The sequence below is a fragment of the Alternaria dauci genome, chromosome 1, assembly GCF_042100115.1.
Source record: "Alternaria dauci strain A2016 chromosome 1, whole genome shotgun sequence".
NCBI classification, from domain to species: Eukaryota; Fungi; Ascomycota; class Dothideomycetes; order Pleosporales; family Pleosporaceae; genus Alternaria; species Alternaria dauci.
The window spans coordinates 2,551,467-2,569,592 of record NC_091272.1 but is presented as its reverse complement, the minus strand read 5'-3'; the positions used below and the strand labels follow the sequence as shown (position 1 = coordinate 2,569,592).

The 18,126-nt window shown below is 52.5% G+C and overlaps 7 protein-coding genes across 7 annotated transcripts; 6 read left to right on the top strand and 1 right to left on the bottom strand.

Annotated features, from left to right (window-relative positions):
• Positions 1-547: 547 nt before the first annotated feature.
• ACET3X_000787 (uncharacterized protein) lies at positions 548-2,701 on the top strand. The gene is made up of 2 exons (XM_069448121.1): positions 548-2,190; positions 2,242-2,701. The coding sequence occupies exons 1-2, from the start codon at positions 1,138-1,140 to the stop codon at positions 2,647-2,649; spliced, it is 1,461 nt and encodes a 486-aa protein (XP_069311029.1). The 5' UTR covers positions 548-1,137; the 3' UTR covers positions 2,650-2,701.
• A 1,038-nt stretch (positions 2,702-3,739) lies between these two features.
• ACET3X_000786 (uncharacterized protein) lies at positions 3,740-5,584 on the top strand (the record flags this gene model as incomplete). The annotated part of the gene is made up of 4 exons (XM_069448120.1): positions 3,740-3,985; positions 4,035-4,070; positions 4,128-4,452; positions 4,503-5,584. 4 exons carry the CDS (start codon positions 3,740-3,742, stop codon positions 5,582-5,584), a joined length of 1,689 nt encoding a protein of 562 aa, XP_069311028.1.
• Positions 5,585-5,750: 166 nt separating this feature from the next.
• ACET3X_000785 (uncharacterized protein) lies at positions 5,751-7,641 on the top strand. Its single transcript, XM_069448119.1, has 3 exons — positions 5,751-6,373; positions 6,421-6,810; positions 6,858-7,641. Exons 1-3 carry the CDS (start codon positions 5,828-5,830, stop codon positions 7,464-7,466), a joined length of 1,545 nt encoding a protein of 514 aa, XP_069311027.1. The 5' UTR covers positions 5,751-5,827; the 3' UTR covers positions 7,467-7,641.
• A 185-nt stretch (positions 7,642-7,826) lies between these two features.
• Positions 7,827-11,926, bottom strand: ACET3X_000784 (uncharacterized protein; the record flags this gene model as incomplete). The annotated part of the gene is made up of 12 exons (XM_069448118.1): positions 7,827-8,663; positions 8,713-9,318; positions 9,383-9,619; positions 9,679-10,002; positions 10,353-10,555; positions 10,617-10,664; positions 10,714-11,222; positions 11,278-11,525; positions 11,573-11,655; positions 11,709-11,746; positions 11,825-11,856; positions 11,906-11,926. 12 exons carry the CDS (start codon positions 11,924-11,926, stop codon positions 7,827-7,829), a joined length of 3,186 nt encoding a protein of 1,061 aa, XP_069311026.1.
• A 301-nt stretch (positions 11,927-12,227) lies between these two features.
• ACET3X_000783 (uncharacterized protein) lies at positions 12,228-13,041 on the top strand (the record flags this gene model as incomplete). The annotated part of the gene is made up of 3 exons (XM_069448116.1): positions 12,228-12,258; positions 12,310-12,432; positions 12,482-13,041. 3 exons carry the CDS (start codon positions 12,228-12,230, stop codon positions 13,039-13,041), a joined length of 714 nt encoding a protein of 237 aa, XP_069311025.1.
• A 1,088-nt stretch (positions 13,042-14,129) lies between these two features.
• ACET3X_000782 (uncharacterized protein) lies at positions 14,130-15,958 on the top strand (the record flags this gene model as incomplete). The annotated part of the gene is made up of 5 exons (XM_069448115.1): positions 14,130-14,566; positions 14,616-15,376; positions 15,425-15,536; positions 15,583-15,863; positions 15,915-15,958. 5 exons carry the CDS (start codon positions 14,130-14,132, stop codon positions 15,956-15,958), a joined length of 1,635 nt encoding a protein of 544 aa, XP_069311024.1.
• A 522-nt stretch (positions 15,959-16,480) lies between these two features.
• Positions 16,481-17,812, top strand: ACET3X_000781 (uncharacterized protein; the record flags this gene model as incomplete). The annotated part of the gene is made up of 4 exons (XM_069448114.1): positions 16,481-16,557; positions 16,807-16,893; positions 16,952-17,283; positions 17,334-17,812. 4 exons carry the CDS (start codon positions 16,481-16,483, stop codon positions 17,810-17,812), a joined length of 975 nt encoding a protein of 324 aa, XP_069311023.1.
• Positions 17,813-18,126: the final 314 nt, after the last annotated feature.

Here is an 18,126-nt window from a genome sequence, read left to right as displayed (position 1 = left end):
GAAGACGGCTGTACCTTTTTGCAACACCACCACCACTTAGATTCAGTGCTACATCTGGATGCACCATTTTCCTGCCACATGCAAACAGTAAATGGCTTCCTGAACCACTGCCCAGGTGCCATACGCTGCCAGAGCTACCGGTCCACATCGTCACTGGGTCCAGATATCGATGGACGAGCACGCAGAGTACAGCAGCCATCCGCAGCTATTAAAATTGCAACCAAGTTCACAACACTCCAGCAATTCCGTCACTGCACAGACGAGACGGGGAGATGAGCAAGCTTTAGGGTCACCGAACAGGCCTCGACAAACAAATGGCATCTATCAAGTTTGTTGTATCATCAGATCCGTCGTCAATTACTACTGTTGCTTACAAGTCTTCACATATCTATAGTAGCAATTGATGTGAGTGATGCGGCTTCTGTCGCGTGCGCAGGTTCTGATTGTCGACTTGTGCCCTATAGAGAAATCATCCTAGCGCCACTAGCGTCCGCCCTGGTCCCACCTCTATCCCGCTGACATCGCATCGCCTTGTCAACTGCATCACTCACATCTCTACATTGATGCTGACAAACATGTGTTACAGTCTGTTCACACGTCCCACCAACTCTGGCACCGCACTTCGGCAGGCTCAACCATGTTGCCAAGCGGTCAATCCCGGCGCGAAGAATTTCTCGAAGACTTTTACGTGATATGTGGAGCATCGGACGACACGGTCACATCTCAGCGCACACTATTACTCACAATGACCCACACTCCTCATCAAACTCCAAGACCCCTTCTGCATTGGCACCATGTAGCGACAATGTTTTCAAACTCCTATGCCGCATGTAACCTTGTCGTGCTCTTTCCCCCACAAACTGTACTCCGCTACTGCAAGCTTGACGGCGGATTCGAAAGAGGTGCACTATGTTAGCCGGCATTCAAGTCGACATGTGCAGTAGTCGCCGGGAGGCGATCTCCCAGGATCTGCTCGGCCACTAGCACACATTACGTCCTAGGATGATGACCCAAAGGTCCGATACAGGAGACGCACAAGTTCAAAAGACCCAGCTTCGCCGCTTCTCGCTACCAAGTTACCTTTCATCCAGTATACTTTAAGACCCTATCACACGTTGTTACGGCCAAACCTCAACCATGGGTCTGAAAGCCTTCCTCAAGAAAGAGCAGAAAGCGCCCTCGAACGACGATGTTGCTTCTCACACGACCGCATCGGAGAAGGACGACATGGAGCAGGCATACGGACACAACACCGACATCACAACGGGATGGACAGGTGATGGATTTGCTGGGGCGACAGAATACCCAAACACGCCGGGAGAGAACTACCGCACACTGGGTCGATGGCGAGCGTGCGTTATTCTGATCACGATTGAAGTCGGAATTGGTATCCTCAGTTTGCCCTCCGCTTTGAAGACGCTCGGTCTGATACCCGGAATCATTGCAATCCTCGGATTCGGCGTCTTGACAACCTACTGCGGATACATCCTTCTCCAATTCTACCGAAGATACCCTATGGTTACGAACCTGGTCGACTGCGCATTGTACGTCGGAGGCAAGCCATTCGAATATTTTCTTGGAGTTGCTTTTGTTTTCAACCTTGTTCTCATTTGCGCTTCGGCCAATATTACCCTGTCGGTCGCTCTCAACACGCTGTCGCGCCATGCTCTCTGCACAGTGGCTTTCCTGGCATTTCCCCACATCCTCTGTTGGCTACTCTGCATCCCACGAAAACTCTCCTTCGCTGCCGCAGCTAGCTGGGTATGCACGATTTCTATTGTGGCCGCGGTTCTAATCGTCATGATTGCGCTCGGTGTTGCTGGACCAAATGCCCCACCCGGATTCGAGGTTTCGATCGAGTTGGTCGGAAAGCCAACTTTCGTCGAGGCCGTAAACGCTCTGCTGAATGTGGCCTTCGCTTTCGCAGGAAACCAGAGCTTCATCAGCGTCATGGCTGAGATGAGAGACCCGTCCAAAGACTTCCCTCCTGCGCTCTTTATGCAGAAATCTTTTGAAGTTGTCATCTATATCGTAGTCGCCTGTGTCATCTATGGCCTGGCGGGCAACGCGGTCACATCTCCTGCACTCGGTTCGGCTCCCGAGTTAACGGCCAAGATTGCTTACGGAATCCTTATCCCCTCCGTGCTGGGCACTGGTCTCATTATTGGTATTACAGCCATCAAATTCATGGTAAGCATCCTTCTATCCTATAGAGGAAACTGTATACTGATGTCAACATAGTACATTACCATTATGCGTACTGCAAAGCCTGAGCAGGTCAATGTCCACAACACGTTCACCTGGACTCTGTGGATCGGCCTCGGCGCTCTTTTCTGGATTGTATCCTTCGTCATCTCGAACGCGATTCCAATCTTCTCGTCGATCCTCAACATCTCGTCTGCCATATTCATCTCATGGTTTACATTTGGACTTACGAGCATCTTTTGGTTGCATCTGAACTGGAAGTCGCAATGGAGTACACCAAAAAAGAAGGCCCTCGCTGTTGTCAACTACGGCATCATGCTGATGACCATATTCCTGATGGTCGGAGGATTATACACATCTCTGAAGGCGCTCATCGACATCTACAATGATCCGGATAGCACCTTGAATGGGCCGTTCACTTGTGCGGATAATAGTATATTTTAGATGATACCACTTAGTTCAATCAGCAATATTTCACACTACCTTCATATTTGCGTACATACAGTCCGCTGCGAAGTGTTCGGGGACTGGCGCTGTGCGATTTGCTAAACTAACTTCACAATTTCCAATACTGTTCAGATGTATTAACACAAATAAATGTTCGCAGGGCGGTAGTGGTAGTAGTTCTGACCCTACGTAGGAGAGAATGGGCTGTCGGAACATTTTGTACACCGCTTAATATTCTGACGCCATAGCTGCTAGATCCGGGAAAATGCCAACACACATGGATGGCATCTAGCTAGAGACGGCGCTGTTTACCAGGCGGAGATAGGCGGTAACAGGCACCGAGAAGTGGAGACAAAGATTAAGATACAGACAAGACTAGCTGAAAAGGAATAGAGAGCACAATCGCCAATGCTACCGAGTAAGCATCTTGGTAATGGAGAGGAAGGCCGAGTCGGTACGAACCTCGAAAGAGCGTCATGAAATGGGTGTTGTTTCCCGGTGGTTGAATACCATTTGATGAAATTGTCGAAAATTCTTGTTCTCTCCTCGCTAGCCACACGCTTTCAACAGTAAAAACATTACATGCACCTGCGGTGTCTCTGGTGCTTAGCAAATGCTTAAGTAACAGTGTGAACCAAAGACATGTTTTTTCACCACCGGTGGTAGAATTGAGCTCCAGACTGGAAAATGCCGTTCAGATCTGCCATGTCCTGTACCCCACAGTGCCGTTGAGATAACCACGCTAGGAGACATCTGGGGGCCCACGGACAAACATCGGGCTGGGGTCGTCCAATGGCAACCCCTGATTGTGCATAGTCCTCCACCTTGCTAGAAAAACAACAAGCATCACGATGTCATGATCCCCGCAATACTTGATCCTCGGTTCGGGGAATATTCACTATTAGAGCCTATACTGTCGTACTCCAGATCCGAGACGGAGCGGCAGATGTCTAGTCGCGCAGTACGACCTAGACCATGTCACCGTGACGAGGCTATCCAGCAACGGCGAGCTAAAGCTTGACAGTATAAAGCATGGCTAATCTCAGCGATGCTTAGTTGATCCCACCAGCCATTGCAATCGCCTGTCATGTTGCGCAACGCAGCTCTAGCAACCGCACTATTCTGCGGCCTAGCAGTTTCCGACGCTGTTGCGCCAACCGCCCAGACGAAGAATGGAACGTATGTCGGCCTACGCTCTGCCGAATATGATCAGGACTTTTTCTTGGGCATACCGTATGCTCAGCCGCCTGTGGGAAGTCTGCGCTTCAGAAATCCCGTTGGCCTCAACGCCACCTGGGACGAAACAAAGCCGGCCACGCAGTACTCGACCGAGGTAAATAGCTTTATCCTTTGAAAAGAGCATAAGCTGACAAACATCGCAGTGCTACGGATATGGCTCTGATCAATGGAACTATCCGGTCAGTACCAGACAGACCAAAGCATTTGGCTTGTACTGACTTGTTACCCAATTCTAGGTGTCGGAAGATTGTCTGTATCTAAACGTTATTCGTCCGGCAGGATGCAGTGAGGATGAAAAGCTTCCAGTCGCATTCTGGATACATGGAGGTGGTTTCTTCCAAGGAGGAGGCATCGATCAGCGCTACAACCTTTCGTTCACCGTGGAGAATGCTCAAAAGATTGGAAAGCCCATCATCGGTGTCAGTATCAACTACCGACTATCTGCCTGGGGCTTCCTGAGTGGAAGCGAAGAAGTCCGGGATACTGGAAACTTGAACCTGGGCCTGAGAGACCAGCGTTTGGCGCTGCAGTGGGTACAGGAGAACATCGAGGCTTTCGGAGGTATGTCTGCCCAAGACGAAGTTTGGAGTACATGAGTTAACATGGAATAGGCGACCCCAAACAAGTGACTATATATGGCGAGAGTGCTGGTGGAGCATCCGTTGGATTCCACTTGACAGCCTACAGTGGACGTGACGACAAGCTCTTCCGTGGTGCTATCATGCAGAGCGGCAATCCCATCAACTTCGGGCCTCTTCCAGACCCCACAGCAGGCTACGCCGACATGTACAGCGAGCTCACTCGCCGAACCAATTGTGCAAACAACACCAGTCCGCTCGAATGTCTACGTCAGCTGCCTGCTGACCAGCTAAACACTGCTCTCAACACTACGACCCCGACCTTCAACATAACGGACTTCATGCCTTGTCTGGATGGTGACTTCATTCAGAAGCGGACCTCTCTCCAGCTCGAGGCAGGCGAGTTTGTGCATGTTCCAATTATCTCGGGTGCCAACTCGGACGAAGGTACAGCATTCAGCCCTCGGCCTGTAAACTCGACCGAGGATCTTCGTACCTTGATCGTGGCGAGCGGAGTTCCGCCCAATTTGACAGAGCAGCTTCTTGCAGCGTACCCTGACGATGCTTCGGTCAATGTCATCGCAAGCTTGGGTAACCTCACCCTAGGCCCAGAGTATGGACCGCAGTATCGCCGCTCAGCGTCATATTTTGGCGACCAGGTCTTCATTGCCAATCGTCGGTTAACCTGTCAGACATGGGCTGCTGCCAATGTGTCAGCATACTGCTATCGCTTCAATGCTATTCCGGCTGGCCTCCGTGCTGCATCCGGTGTCACACACTTCCAGGAAGTCGCATTCGTATTCCTCAACCTACAAGGCGTTGGATATCTGCCCGCTGCTGCGCCTCCATTCGAGAACAAGACGGAGAACTACCGGGATCTCTCAAGGTTTATGAACAGCAACTGGGTCAGTTTTATCCATGACCTCGATCCCAACTCGTGGAGGGAGACGTATGATTTCAATGGAACGGAGCCCATGTGGCCCCGGTACGATAACGCTAATCCGGTGGATTTGGTATTCGATGCCAATGTGACGAGTTATGTGGAACCGGATACGTACAGGAAGGAGGGTATGGAGCTCATCAACGCCCACAACTTTGACGTTTACCAGCGATGAACAAGCACTTGGCGCAGTACATAGCACTTGGCAACTCGAATGATTCTTCACACTTTGTTCTGAGAGCATGCGGACCGGTGATGCAACGCGACGTCTTCTTACTCGCTAGCGTGAAGCTTGGGCCGCGATCGCGGCTTCTCTCCGAGTGATGGACATGCGGCAGCGGGCTGTTCATCTGCTCAACGAGCACAATCGCATCATTCTTAGCTGTCCAGGCCCAGTCGCGGAGCTTGTCAGAGCAGGATGGATGCGCCAAATGCGCCAACCAGTCAACCGAGCGCTGGCAATGGCACGCCAAACGCGATCGGCGGCGCAGCCACTATGTCCGCTCCTCCGCACCTACATGCAGAAGCGCAGTCGACAATGCCCATGCCACCTACATGGCCGTCGCAAATGTCGACCTTTCCCACAAATAGCGGCGCTGCTGGAGGCCCAAACTTTGCCCAGTACTCGGCTTCTACCGCTGCGATTCTTGAACGCCTCCAAGGAAAGAATGGCCATGCCGCCGGAAGTGCTGCCTTTGAGGCGAAGCGGGCAGAGATCTTGCAGAGTTACGTTACCAGCGACAAGCTGCCGACGCCTCCGCCAGCTGCGAGTACTGGACGGAGAGGAAGAGGCGGAAGAGTCAGCACGCCAAGTGGGCTGAAGACGGAAGTTGGCGCATCGCCTTCGGGCCCTTCGTCTGGTCGTGCATCGGGCAGAGGGCGCGGACGGGGTCGTGGAGGGCGTGGTGGACGCGGGGGCAGAGGTGGCAAGCGGAAACGTTCCGAGAGCGACGAGGAGAGCGACGTCAGTCATTGTCGTGTGCTCTGAGACGGTATGCTAACATGGTGTAGAACGACAACGACGACTCCGACGTCTCCGACTCGTACACCCCGCTACCCACACGAACAAAGTCCGGCCGAAGTGTGAACAAGCCCGTCGCATTCGTACCCACCATTCCAGAGCCGGCTCAAGGTGTCAAGCGGAGGAAGTCGACCAAGACCCTACTTGCTGCAAAGTGTAAGACCTGTCATCGAGAGACGGATCCGTCCAACAACCGCATAGTATTCTGTGATGCGTGTAGTACCGCATATCATCAATACTGCCACAACCCGCCCATCGACAACGAGGTTGTCACGGTGCTTGAGAAAGAGTGGCTATGCGGACCATGTATACGGGCCAAGCAGACCGTCGTGGAAGGCGCACAGAATCTGATTGCGGCCGAGGACCTGACTATAGACGAGGTATGTCTATGCCGTAGCGAAGGTCAGATCCATGCTAATACCAGCAGAAACGCGCATACTTTAACACGCTCCCACACAACCAACTAGTCGGCCTCCTTCTAACAGCCACAATTCGACATCCAGAGCTGCCCATATTTCCCCCAAATGTAAAGAATCTCACAACAAGCTTCACTGCTATCAAGTCGGAAACGCAGCAGCAACAGCAACAGCAACAGCAGCAACAACAACAACAATCTTCGACTACCCACCACTACGCTAATTATCAACCCCCATCAAACTTCGGTCTTGCCCAGATGACCTCGCCTCCAGAGGGCCACACAACAAACCACACACCGCAGTTTTCGTCGCATCCACACTCGGAAATGGACCCTGCAGAAGCGCAGCTGCTTGGCGAGAGCAGCCACCAGCCACGCACAACCATAGACCTGGCCGGCAACCAGTACGAAGAAGACGATGGTTACGACACGGATCCACCAGCACACTACCCCAAAGCCGGTAACGGACTCGCACGGACACTACGCCCAGAGAGCGAAGACCTGAATTGGCTCGTCGACGACAATTTTGAAGTGTTTAGCCATGGGTGGAAGGGGGACGGGACGGGCATGGGCGCAGATGGCACAATGGACGCCATGGGCGACGGACAGAAAGTAGCCTAGCATGCTGCTAGAGAGGTGCTAGCAGAGAGTGCGGATGGGGAACTGTCTGATATGGAGGACGATGATATGGAGCGACTAATGGCTAATATTATAGGGCAAGGGCAAGCTTGACTTGAGCCAGAATGACGCTTCCGAAGCACGCTTATACTAATACAATGCAACAACACGATCATCTAGTGATCGTGTAGTCGAAGTAAAACAAGATTCGATTAAATAAATGCGTGGTATCTCGAGAAACATGGCTAAGCAAGAAACAGGTGTAAAAGTACCACCTTGTTACCCCCATACCCAACAGATTAAAATAATTCAGTAAACGCCAATCCATGCATGCTCTCATTACGAGGCCGTTAACGTCGTCGCTCATTCATCGTCGATGCCGAACTCGCCCATTGCGCGTTCAGGGTCTTCCCACTTTTTACTCTTGAGAATCCTCATCTTCTTGACAGGGCTCGCAGATCTTTGCTGCGTCTCACGCTCCTTGGCTTCCAGCTTGGCCCGCAGCATCTCGTTTTCGCGTTCCAGCTCGTCGACCCGGTCTCTGAGTTCTGGATCCGGGTCTTCGTAAACTTTGATATCTTGCTTCATCTGTGCCCTTGTTGCTCGGATGACGACGTCGACCTTGGCATCTATGTGCGCTTGCTGGTTGTCTTGCTCGTTGTCCAGGGCAGCTTGCCATCTTCGGCGTTCTTGGTCGACGGCTGCTTCCATCTCATGATAGCATTCGTCGCGAATTTCCTGTTCAAGGTCCACCATGTGGTCTTCGGCTGCGGCCCAGGACGACTCGGCTGCTTTCCGGCGAGCTGTCTCTTCCGAGAGGCGAAGGGCGAAGATTTCGATTTCTGCTGTGAGGCGTGCAATTTCGGCGTTGGCATATTCGAGCTCTTCCATGACGACCGAAGGAGTTGTACGGCCCGAAGGAGTCGCGCGGCCTGAGCAAGCTGTGCCAGGGCGCTTGTGTGGTGCACCGGACAAGATGATGTCCGAGGTAGACGGCACTCGCGGGACGGAGACCTCGCGGGCCAGGGCTGAGTAGCGAAGGATCTGAGATGTGGCGTTGTAGTCGCCTTTGGGGTCTGCCGTCACGACCATGATGGACTTTTGAGGCTGGCGGTGCGATTGTGCTTGGCGAGCGGAGGTAGGGAACGAGTTTGAGAAGAGGAGTTCGGTGAGCTTGCATTGGCGGAATGGCACAATGTTCTGGATGCATGTCAGTCGAGGAATTACGCAGATGGATGCAAATATGTACCTTTGAGCCTCCTTGGTTGTCGGACTGCATCTGCATACACTGACCCAGATACATGAGGGACTCGTTGATTTTGCCAGCTTCGGCAAGGGTCTCGCCCGCAGTTTTGGCGTTGCGAGCACGTTCTGATCCTGCCAGGTCAACGATGGTGAGGTTACTGCTTGACCAGGGGCCTTTGCGTTTTGCATCCCTCTTCTTGATTTCGATATGGAAAAAGCCATGGCTTCGCGAGCTCACAGCATTGCTGCCAGTGCCAGTGACCTTGCGCTCCATGAGACCAGTCTCCAGCACCATCATGGCTTCCTCGAAGCTTCCACAGATGATCTTGGTGAGACCAGCGACAAGCTTGCGGTCTGGGCTTTTCTCTGTGTTCTTAAAGAGCAAAGCCCTTCGTTTTACGTTTGGCTGCTTGTTCTTTGCCGTGTTCCCGCCCAGCAGGTCGAAGATGCGGTCATTGTATACTTCGTACATGGACATGACGATGGCGTATTCCGCGTCGGGGTCTGTGGGTATCTGAATGTCGGCGACAGAAGGCAACGATGGCAGCGTTGACGGACGTGGCATCTTATTTGATTTATACGTGCTTCCTGTGGAGAACATGCTACAGTCCTGTCGCGTTTATTAGCTGTTGTTCGTGGGAGAGTGCCACGCAGAGCCTCGTGTATCAACTTACCGCCATGGGGGTCTGCGCTCGTGAGTAGCGTCCGGACTGGTCGTCGCCGTACATTGAGTCGATGTATGCGGTTGCTGTGAACATTTGTGCTTCGGACACATCTGCTGTTGCCAGTGAAGAGAATGCCGGGGCACCATAGAAGGACTGTACGAGCTGCTCGTCGCATGCTTGGAAGATGACATCCAGCGTCATCTGGACGAGGCCGCGCTGGGACTTGGTACCAAGGATGGTGTGACTCTGTGCTCGCGTCAATACAGCGAGTTCCAGTTGCTCTTCTTGAATTGAGATAAATGTACCTTGCCTGATCCCGTGCAGCCCAGCGTTGCCAGCAGTCCATCTCGCCCGTGGTGGCCCGGTGCGCCCATGACGCCCTCGATCATGGGAACCACACCAGTGCCCTTGAATAGATCCATTTGTCGCGCATCTTCCTCAAAGACTTGGGTAAAGGCGAATCGCTCAACAGCGCGCTTGCGCTTGTCTTGGGTAGGCGGTTGTATGGTGATGTGCGTGGCATGGCTGTTCTCGCTCTCTTCGACGCTGAGGAAGCGCGCACTTGCAGAGTTGGAAGGGCGCAGACGCAGAAAGACATCGAACAACGCACTCGAGGGTCGCGACGGAGACTCCATGTTTGCCTGTGTTAATTTCGTCTTTGGGAGATGCAGACCAAATGTCGGTCGACTGTGGTGCACCAGATCCGTGTGGAGATGGCCGTGCGCGCGCGTGTCGGTCAACATGGCCAGAACGCCGTTGCCCTAGACGACCAACGCGCTACCCACGACACGCCATGACGCACTGACACGTGACAGAGAGTGGGGTGCCCATCGGAAAGAGAACACCCCAGCGGTCATTAGATGTATTTCTCTGGTTGCTTTCGCCAAACATGGACCATCTACCTGCGACCTATTGGAGATTGTATACCGTGTCCTTCACCGAGACGTGAGTTGCTGCATCGAGCATGGACCTAGGCGACAACTCCTCCACTGCGCAAAGCCTCCACCTCTTCTTGACTCATGCCCAGCGTCGCACAAAGTATCTCGTCCGTATGCTGACCAAGAGTGGGTGGAGGAAGACGTATGCCTGGAGCCGACTCAGACCATTTCACAGGCGTATTGACTAGTTTGATGGGTCCGCATGCCGGGTGGTGTACTTCCTTGACCATGTCTCTTGCGAGAACTGCACGAAAAGAATCAATACAGGTTAAGAAAACTACACTTGGACAAGATTGTAGACATACCGTGTTCGTGGTTCAGTGTATCCTGTACGTCGTTGATAGCAGCATATGCTATCGTTGTTAGTCAAGAACAATTGCGTGCATGGTTGATGGTACTTACGCATGCCGCTTCCTTCTAGCAAGTCTAGCAACTCCTGTGTACTCTTCTTTCTCGTTTCTTTTTCGATCAGGTCTTCCAATTCGTCCCTGTGCTGAACCCTTGACGCGTTCGTTTTGAACCTGTCATCAATAATCCATTCAGGCTTCCCCAGCTTATTACATAATACACCGTACAGTCTATCATTGCCTCCACCCAGCAAGATATCCCCGTCCGACGTCTTGAAGGCTTTGTACGGTACAATCGACGGGTGTGAAGTCCCCCAGCGCCCAGTGTCGCGCTCCCCACTGATGAGGCAGGAGCTGGCAATATTTGCTAGAGTGGCAACTTGGCAATCTGACAAGGCAACGTCGATGTGTTGGCCCTTACTATTCGGCTTTCTCAGGCGTCCGAAGAGGGCAGCGATGATGGAATTGGACGTGTAGAGACCGGTTGTGAGATCGGTTACTGCTACGCCTACCTTTACAGGTGGCCCGTCACGAGTTCCAGTTATATGCATTAGGCCCATCTCGCTGAGAAGTGTTAGTATCAGTCTCGTCAAAGGAACATAGTGTTGGGAAAATGTACGCTTCAACCATGACATCGTAACCTGCTCTATTGCGGTACGGGCCTGTTTGTCCATACCCCGTGATGCTGGCGTAGATGATACCCGGATTGATCTTTGAGACGGAGTCGTAGTCCATGGCGTACTTTGCTAGAGATCCTGGGAGATAGTTCTCAACGAGTACATCGCATTCCTTGACCAGACGATGCAAAATGTCTACACCAGCTGGATGCTGAAAGGACAGACCTATCGATCGTTTGTTGCGATTGACCTGTTGTTGGTAAGTTCAGAAAGTCAGAGATTCATCGCCAAACTCACACCCAGGTAGTACGCACTCTCTCCCGGTCCTTCCTGGTTGTCGGTGTACTTGGCGTAGGGTGGCCCCCATGCTCGTGTGTCATCTAGGCATACCAATTAGTTCCGACAAGGTGTTATGGTGTGTGCCGCAGCTTGCCTCCCCTTGTTGGATGTTCAATTTTGATCACGTCCGCTCTAGTGCATTGTCAATGTTGGAATCTTGCATACTGCCAACCTCGATTGTTGGTCCATACAGGGTCATCCGACGCGTACCCAAGATCACCCAGTATTTGTGTGCAATACGGCTACTAGAAATTAGAAGGGATGATCGTGATCTGATAGGCCACAACTTACTCCAGCGAGCACTCTTGTCATGTCAAGGACTTTGATGCCGGCGAGAGGTAGATTGGACGCATCTGCACTTGACGCTGCAGTAGCTAGTCGTCGAACATGGCCAGGTCGTGTCCGATTCGACCGTAAAACTGACAGACTTGTTTGAAAAGCACATGTTGAGCGTCTAAATAACATGTTTGTCATTATTGGGTTGATGCCAGGTAGAATGGCGACATGTGCCTGGTGACGGAAATGTTTCGACGGCATGCCTAAGCAGTTCCGAGGCTCGTGGTTAGCCGCAGACCCCCACCAACCTTCCTTCTCCAATCACCCACAGCCCACCATGTTTACTGGTCTCGTTGAAACCATTGGCAGTAAGCAACGATGCATTGTCCCTTGCGTTCGGCTCGGCTGATAGTGGCTAGCTGTTGCCGCCCTTGAGAAGCTCGACCAGACAGCCTCGGGCGGCGGCGGGACATCGTTGACCATTTCCGGATGTGACGAGATACTGGGCGACGCCCATTTGGGTGACAGCGTCAGCGTCAATGGTATGATGCGCGCACCAGTCTGATGCTGTCCGTCGTCTGACTCGGCCAGGAACCTGTCTCACCGTCACCGAGTTCACCAAGTCGTCGTTCAAGATTGGATGCGCTCCCGAAACCCTCCGGCGCACCAACCTGGGGTCGCTGAAAGAGGGCTCCAAAGTCAACCTGGAGCGCGCCGTCTCGGCCAACACGCGCATGGGCGGCCACTTCGTCCAGGGCCATGTCGACACCATCGCCACCATCGAGTCGGTAACGCCCGACGGCAACGCCCTCACCTTCCGCTTCAAACCTCGCGATCCTTCGGTGCTCCGATACATTGTCGAGAAGGGCTACGTCACCATCGACGGAGCCAGCTTGACTGTTACCAAGGTGCAAGACGGGCCTGAGGGCTGGTGGGAGGTCATGTTGATAGCCTACACGCAGGAGAAAGTAGTCACAGCCGGCAAGAAGCCGGGCGACGATGTCAACGTCGAGGTGGACCAGGTCGGCAAATACGTCGAGAAGAGTGTGGCTGGATACTTTGAGGGGTCGTCAAACGGCGAATTTGCGATACTCGAGAAGATGGTCTCGAAACTAGTCGACGAGAGGCTGAAGGCTCTTGGAAAGGCATAGACACCCGTCTTGGACGGACGGACGGCCAGCGGCTGTGTGTATGCCCAAGTAACGTCTTGCCGCCAAGTAGACAGATTGGCCGTCAATGCCGTACAAGTCATGGTCCCGCACTAGTACCCAACCAAAACAAATCATTGAGCTTCGACTGTACATATGGTTGCCTTGGAAGGGGGCTCATGGGGCTGACTTGTAGCCCCCATTGTGGTGGCTTGGACAAAGTGAGGCGCAGCTTTGCTCCTTTTTTCCAGCACGTATATATTGACACTGCTATCCAATATTTATCTTGAAACACCCGCAGTCATTTTGCGCATGTCTCTTTAGGTGGGAAACACTTGACTTTGTGCTCCATGTCCGGCCGTTGATACTCAGCTCACGCGTGGTGCCTTTCTGTCTATCAACCAGTTGACACACGTCAAGCCGCACATCTTCACGCAACCACAGCATCGACATCTCTATCGGCTGTTGAACAGATATTGCTTACATTGCAGGACTAGTCCATGCCATAGTGGAGAAGGTTAAGCAGAACACCGTTCCGCAGCGCCAGTAGCCGACATGCAGACGAACGATGTCATCAAGTCGAACGCACTGGACGCTTCGATATACATTGTCATGCAAATCGGCAAGATGAAGACGTTCTCCTCCTTCGTCGGACAGCACAGCGCTGCAGCCATTGTGCCGGAGTGGCGCCTCCGCTTGTCCAGAATAGCGTGTCGCCCCAGCACCGCAGCACAATTGCGTACAGAAATCTGGCACTATGGGTTTCCAGTCCCTAGAATTGGGGGCCAAACTAGTTGAACAGAAAAATCGTGGGAAAGAGGAAGCGAGAACTGCGGGCTACGTGCAGGCTTGGTAAGGGATTTTGTCGGCATAGGTCATTGGCTTTCTCACCGGCGTGCTGCTGCATAAACACGTCAAGAGCCGACCCTCCTCAAGTGCGCATGCCACCAGAGATCTACCCCAGACGCTCAACTCGTAGCACCATCGCTCGAGCGACTTCTTGTTCCCTTTCCTGCCAATTCCCAGACGTCTAAAGCATGCGTGGCTACTAATCTTTCGTTTCGGCTATCTACCCTGGCACGCACTCCACCATGGACTGGCGACTTCTCGACTACGCCAAGGAAGCTGAGGAGACCGCAGCAGGCCTTCTCTCGTTTGAAGGGGAGATTCCGCAATATCGCAAGGACATCAGAAGCCACATTGCCGAACTGTTTGCCATATCGCACGCTCTGCATGAATTGCACGATGCGCTGGAATTGTCCCGCTATGGCAGGTATGCAGGCCACATCCTGAAGGATCTAGAGGTCTGTCTTCCAAGCTTGGGCTACACGCTTGACGATGTGCAAGATATCTTCAACAAATCCAAGAAGAGCAGACACACTGCACCAGGTGCTTTTCCGGGCACGCCACCACACGCAATTATCTGGGAAGATGCGCTTGCGGATTTCACCACACAGGGCATGTCCCTGCCCAAAAGATTTGAGACCTTTAGAACGTATCTGCAGGGTATGCATGATGCTTTGAAAGGGTGAGTACCAATAGCAAAGCAGTCCAACAGAATGGCTAACGGGCTTCAGGGAGGATGACGACGTGGAATTGGCCAAATTCAAAGTTCTTCTATCAAGATTACTCAAGAAGCAAAAACCCGCGCCGGTCGAATCCTACTTTAGCAGGCTCTCGGTACATGGCAATGGGAAGGGCGTCGCTAAGACGCCGCAGCCGCCTTCCCCAAAAGTGCCCAGACCGAAAATACACCAGCACCCTACGTATCCGGCGCCTCAGTACGCATATCAAGCACCACAGATACCACTGCCCCATCGATCTCATATTGCACCGACGTGGGGAGGCATAGGAGACATTCCTTTCGTCCCACCACCAGTTCCAGAGATCCCTCAGTCGCCCACGTATTCATCTGCATCATCACAGGCTTATTCGAGTCAATCGACAGACTCTGAGCCGGTTGCTCACTGGGCAATGAAGATATTCGATGGTCGCCACGGTTCCACTCCTTTCCAAAGCCCTGCAGAGCGCACCAAGTGCTTTGGACGAGACGAGCCCCGAGTAATTGAGATGCTAGATAGTGATGGTTTTGAGAAGGTCTTGGAACTACCATTCGAAGCAACAAATGTTTGGGTAAGGATATACTGGAGAGCTGATGACAATCGCGCACGAATACTCTTCCTCACTATGGATGCCGAGGGGAATCGCCTGAGGCACCAGATCCCAATCACCGCATTGGCACTGCGGCGCGCAGGATCATCTTTGCGGCTATGTCGGGTCAATCGTGAAGATGGTCGACTTGACTTGTGGGCCAGATTGCGCTTCCCTCTATATGAGCGTGAGTAGACTTGGAGTGATGATGAAAACCGTTCTGACATGCTCACAGGCATGGTGTTGTTTTATTGCACCGCCGTCGCTATGAAGCGCCAGGATCAGACCGGTATCGCAGAGGGCCTGGAGGATGTCTTCGTTCCTGGAGAGAAGATTGTGTTTTCCGGGTAAGTGGACAGTCTTGGCTTCATTTCTTATGCTGACTTTGTTTAGTGAGACGACTGATAAGAGGTATCTCCACGCCTTCCGCATCTACTATGACACAGATTCAGGCTGTGTACGATTTGAAGCTACTGCTCGCCGCGGACCGCTGAACACGATCCCTATCTGGACTGCATTCGTCACGCAATATGTTGGACGAAGCGACTGGATGAAGCGCGTTGGTCCTGATACAATCCAGTTCGAGAAGCTGCATCCCTATGTTTTCAGTGACAGCTACAGGCTGCCCAAAGGCCCAACGGGCAAATACCGGTTGACCTTTACTTCATCAGAGGGTACGTCACTTCCACGCTGCCTATGCCGATCGAAACTAACATGTTGGCTAGATGCGAAGCATTTCAGAGACAGCTTCCATAGCATCCGTGTCTGATCAGCTCTGGGATGGAGCCAGGGCAGCACTCTCCTCCTGACGGTCGCTTCCGGCACTTAGTGATGCATGACGACGTTACGAACAAAACTTATCCACGACTAACGACATGACCTAAAAGAAAAACACACGACCTAACGACGAGGGCGGTTTCTGCTTGTTGGCATGATATACCCCTCTCATTGCTATCTCTGATTGTATCTCACAAATTGACATGCATCTCTTTGATTCCACCACTAGCTCGACTGTATTTATCGCACATAGTATAATGATTAGGATTGTTTTTCAAGGCGTGGGAGCAGCAGTGAAAAACAGAATCGTCTTGGTGTCATGCCGCGTTGGGCCTAGCCTCCAAAGTCTTAGATGCCCCGCTTTCCGAGATTGAGACCCTGGTGTCGAGTCTGTGCTTGGTACTACCAAAACCAAAATTTCCCTATCCTAACTTTTGACCGCAACAGCGCCAGTCTCTGTTCCCCCACTCCTGTTTAATCACAATCCATCTTCTTCCCCTACCAGACTACCAATATGGCGCAGCAACAAGAAGCCGGAAAGAAGGACCCCCTCACGGGCATGGCGCACTCTGAGGCGCATTACTTCAACAGGTAGGCACATTTCGAGGGTCCAGATAGACGCAGAGTTTCGCTAACATTGTTGCCTGCAGTTACAACCACCATGGTTCGTACCGAGTCGCTTCGATGATATAACTGATACTAATACGCGTGTCAAGGCATCCACGAGGAAATGCTGGTACGACAGCCCCACCCTACCTGCCACCCTCAGGCTGCTCCTCACCGTGGTTGTCACGCATGGCTAACAATGCGCGTTTAGAAAGATGAGGTGCGAACCAAGAGCTACCGCGATGCCATCTACCAGAACCCCCACCTGTTCAAGGACAAGGTCGTCCTTGATGTCGGATGCGGTACATCCATTCTCAGCATGTTTGCGCCCCCCATCCAACCCCATAGCACGCGAGCATGCGCTGATACATTCGTATAGGTTCGCCGTAAAGGCCGGCGCAAAGCATGTCATTGGCGTAGACATGTCGACCATTATCGACAAGGCCAAGGAGATTGTCGAGGTCAACGGCATGTCGGACAAGATCACCCTGCTCCAGGGCAAGATGGAGGAGGTCGTACTACCCTTCGACAAGGTCGACATAATAATATCCGAGTGGATGGGCTACTTCTTGCTCTACGAATCCATGTTGGACACTGTGCTGTACGCACGCGACAAGTACCTTGTCAAGGACGGCTTGATCTTCCCCGACAAGGCCACCATCTTCATGGCCGGTATCGAGGATGGCGAGTACAAGGAGGAGAAGATTGGATGTAAGCATTGCACAGCTCCGACTCTTCTAACAAATTTGCTGACCAAGCAGTCTGGGACAATGTCTGGGGCTTCGACTACTCTCCCCTCAAGGCAACCGCCATCACTGAGCCTCTCGTCGACACCGTCGACATCAAGGCCGTCGTCACCGACCCCTCACCCGTCATCACCCTTGACCTCTACACCTGCACCGTCGCCGACCTCGCTTTCCGGTTACCCTACGAGCTCAAGGTGCGCCGCAGCGACTTTGTCCACGCCGTCATCGCCTGGTTCGACATTGAATTCGCCGCCTGCCACAAGCCCATCCGCTTCTCCACCGGTCCCCACACAAAGTACACTCACTGGAAGCAGACTGTCTTTTACCTCAAGGATGTGCTCACAGTCGAGGAGGGCGAGACTATTAGCGGCATACTAGAGAACAAGCCCAACGAGAAGAACCACCGCGATTTGGACATTACCATCTCATACAAGCTCGAATCGAGCGACATGCACAGACAAGCGTCTGGCGAGGCCCAGTACAAGATGTGCTAGTCCATGTCTTGCGTATACAGTGAGATTTGGAACGGAGTCATTACCGTTCGGGGAATGAGACACCTGTGTCTTGCATGATAGATAGACTTAATCGGCGTTTGGGCAAAGGTTTCGCATACCAAAAATCTAGGGTAGCATGAGCATGTGTAGATGAATTACGAAGCAGGGACCAATCTATCATTGGGAATTCCTCCCCTACAACCAATATCGCTGTCCCTGACTATGCATGAGCGACAGATGAGAGATAAAGGTAACATTTGAAAAAACATAAACTCCATTACCATGATGCTATGTTACGCTTGCAAGTGGGGGTA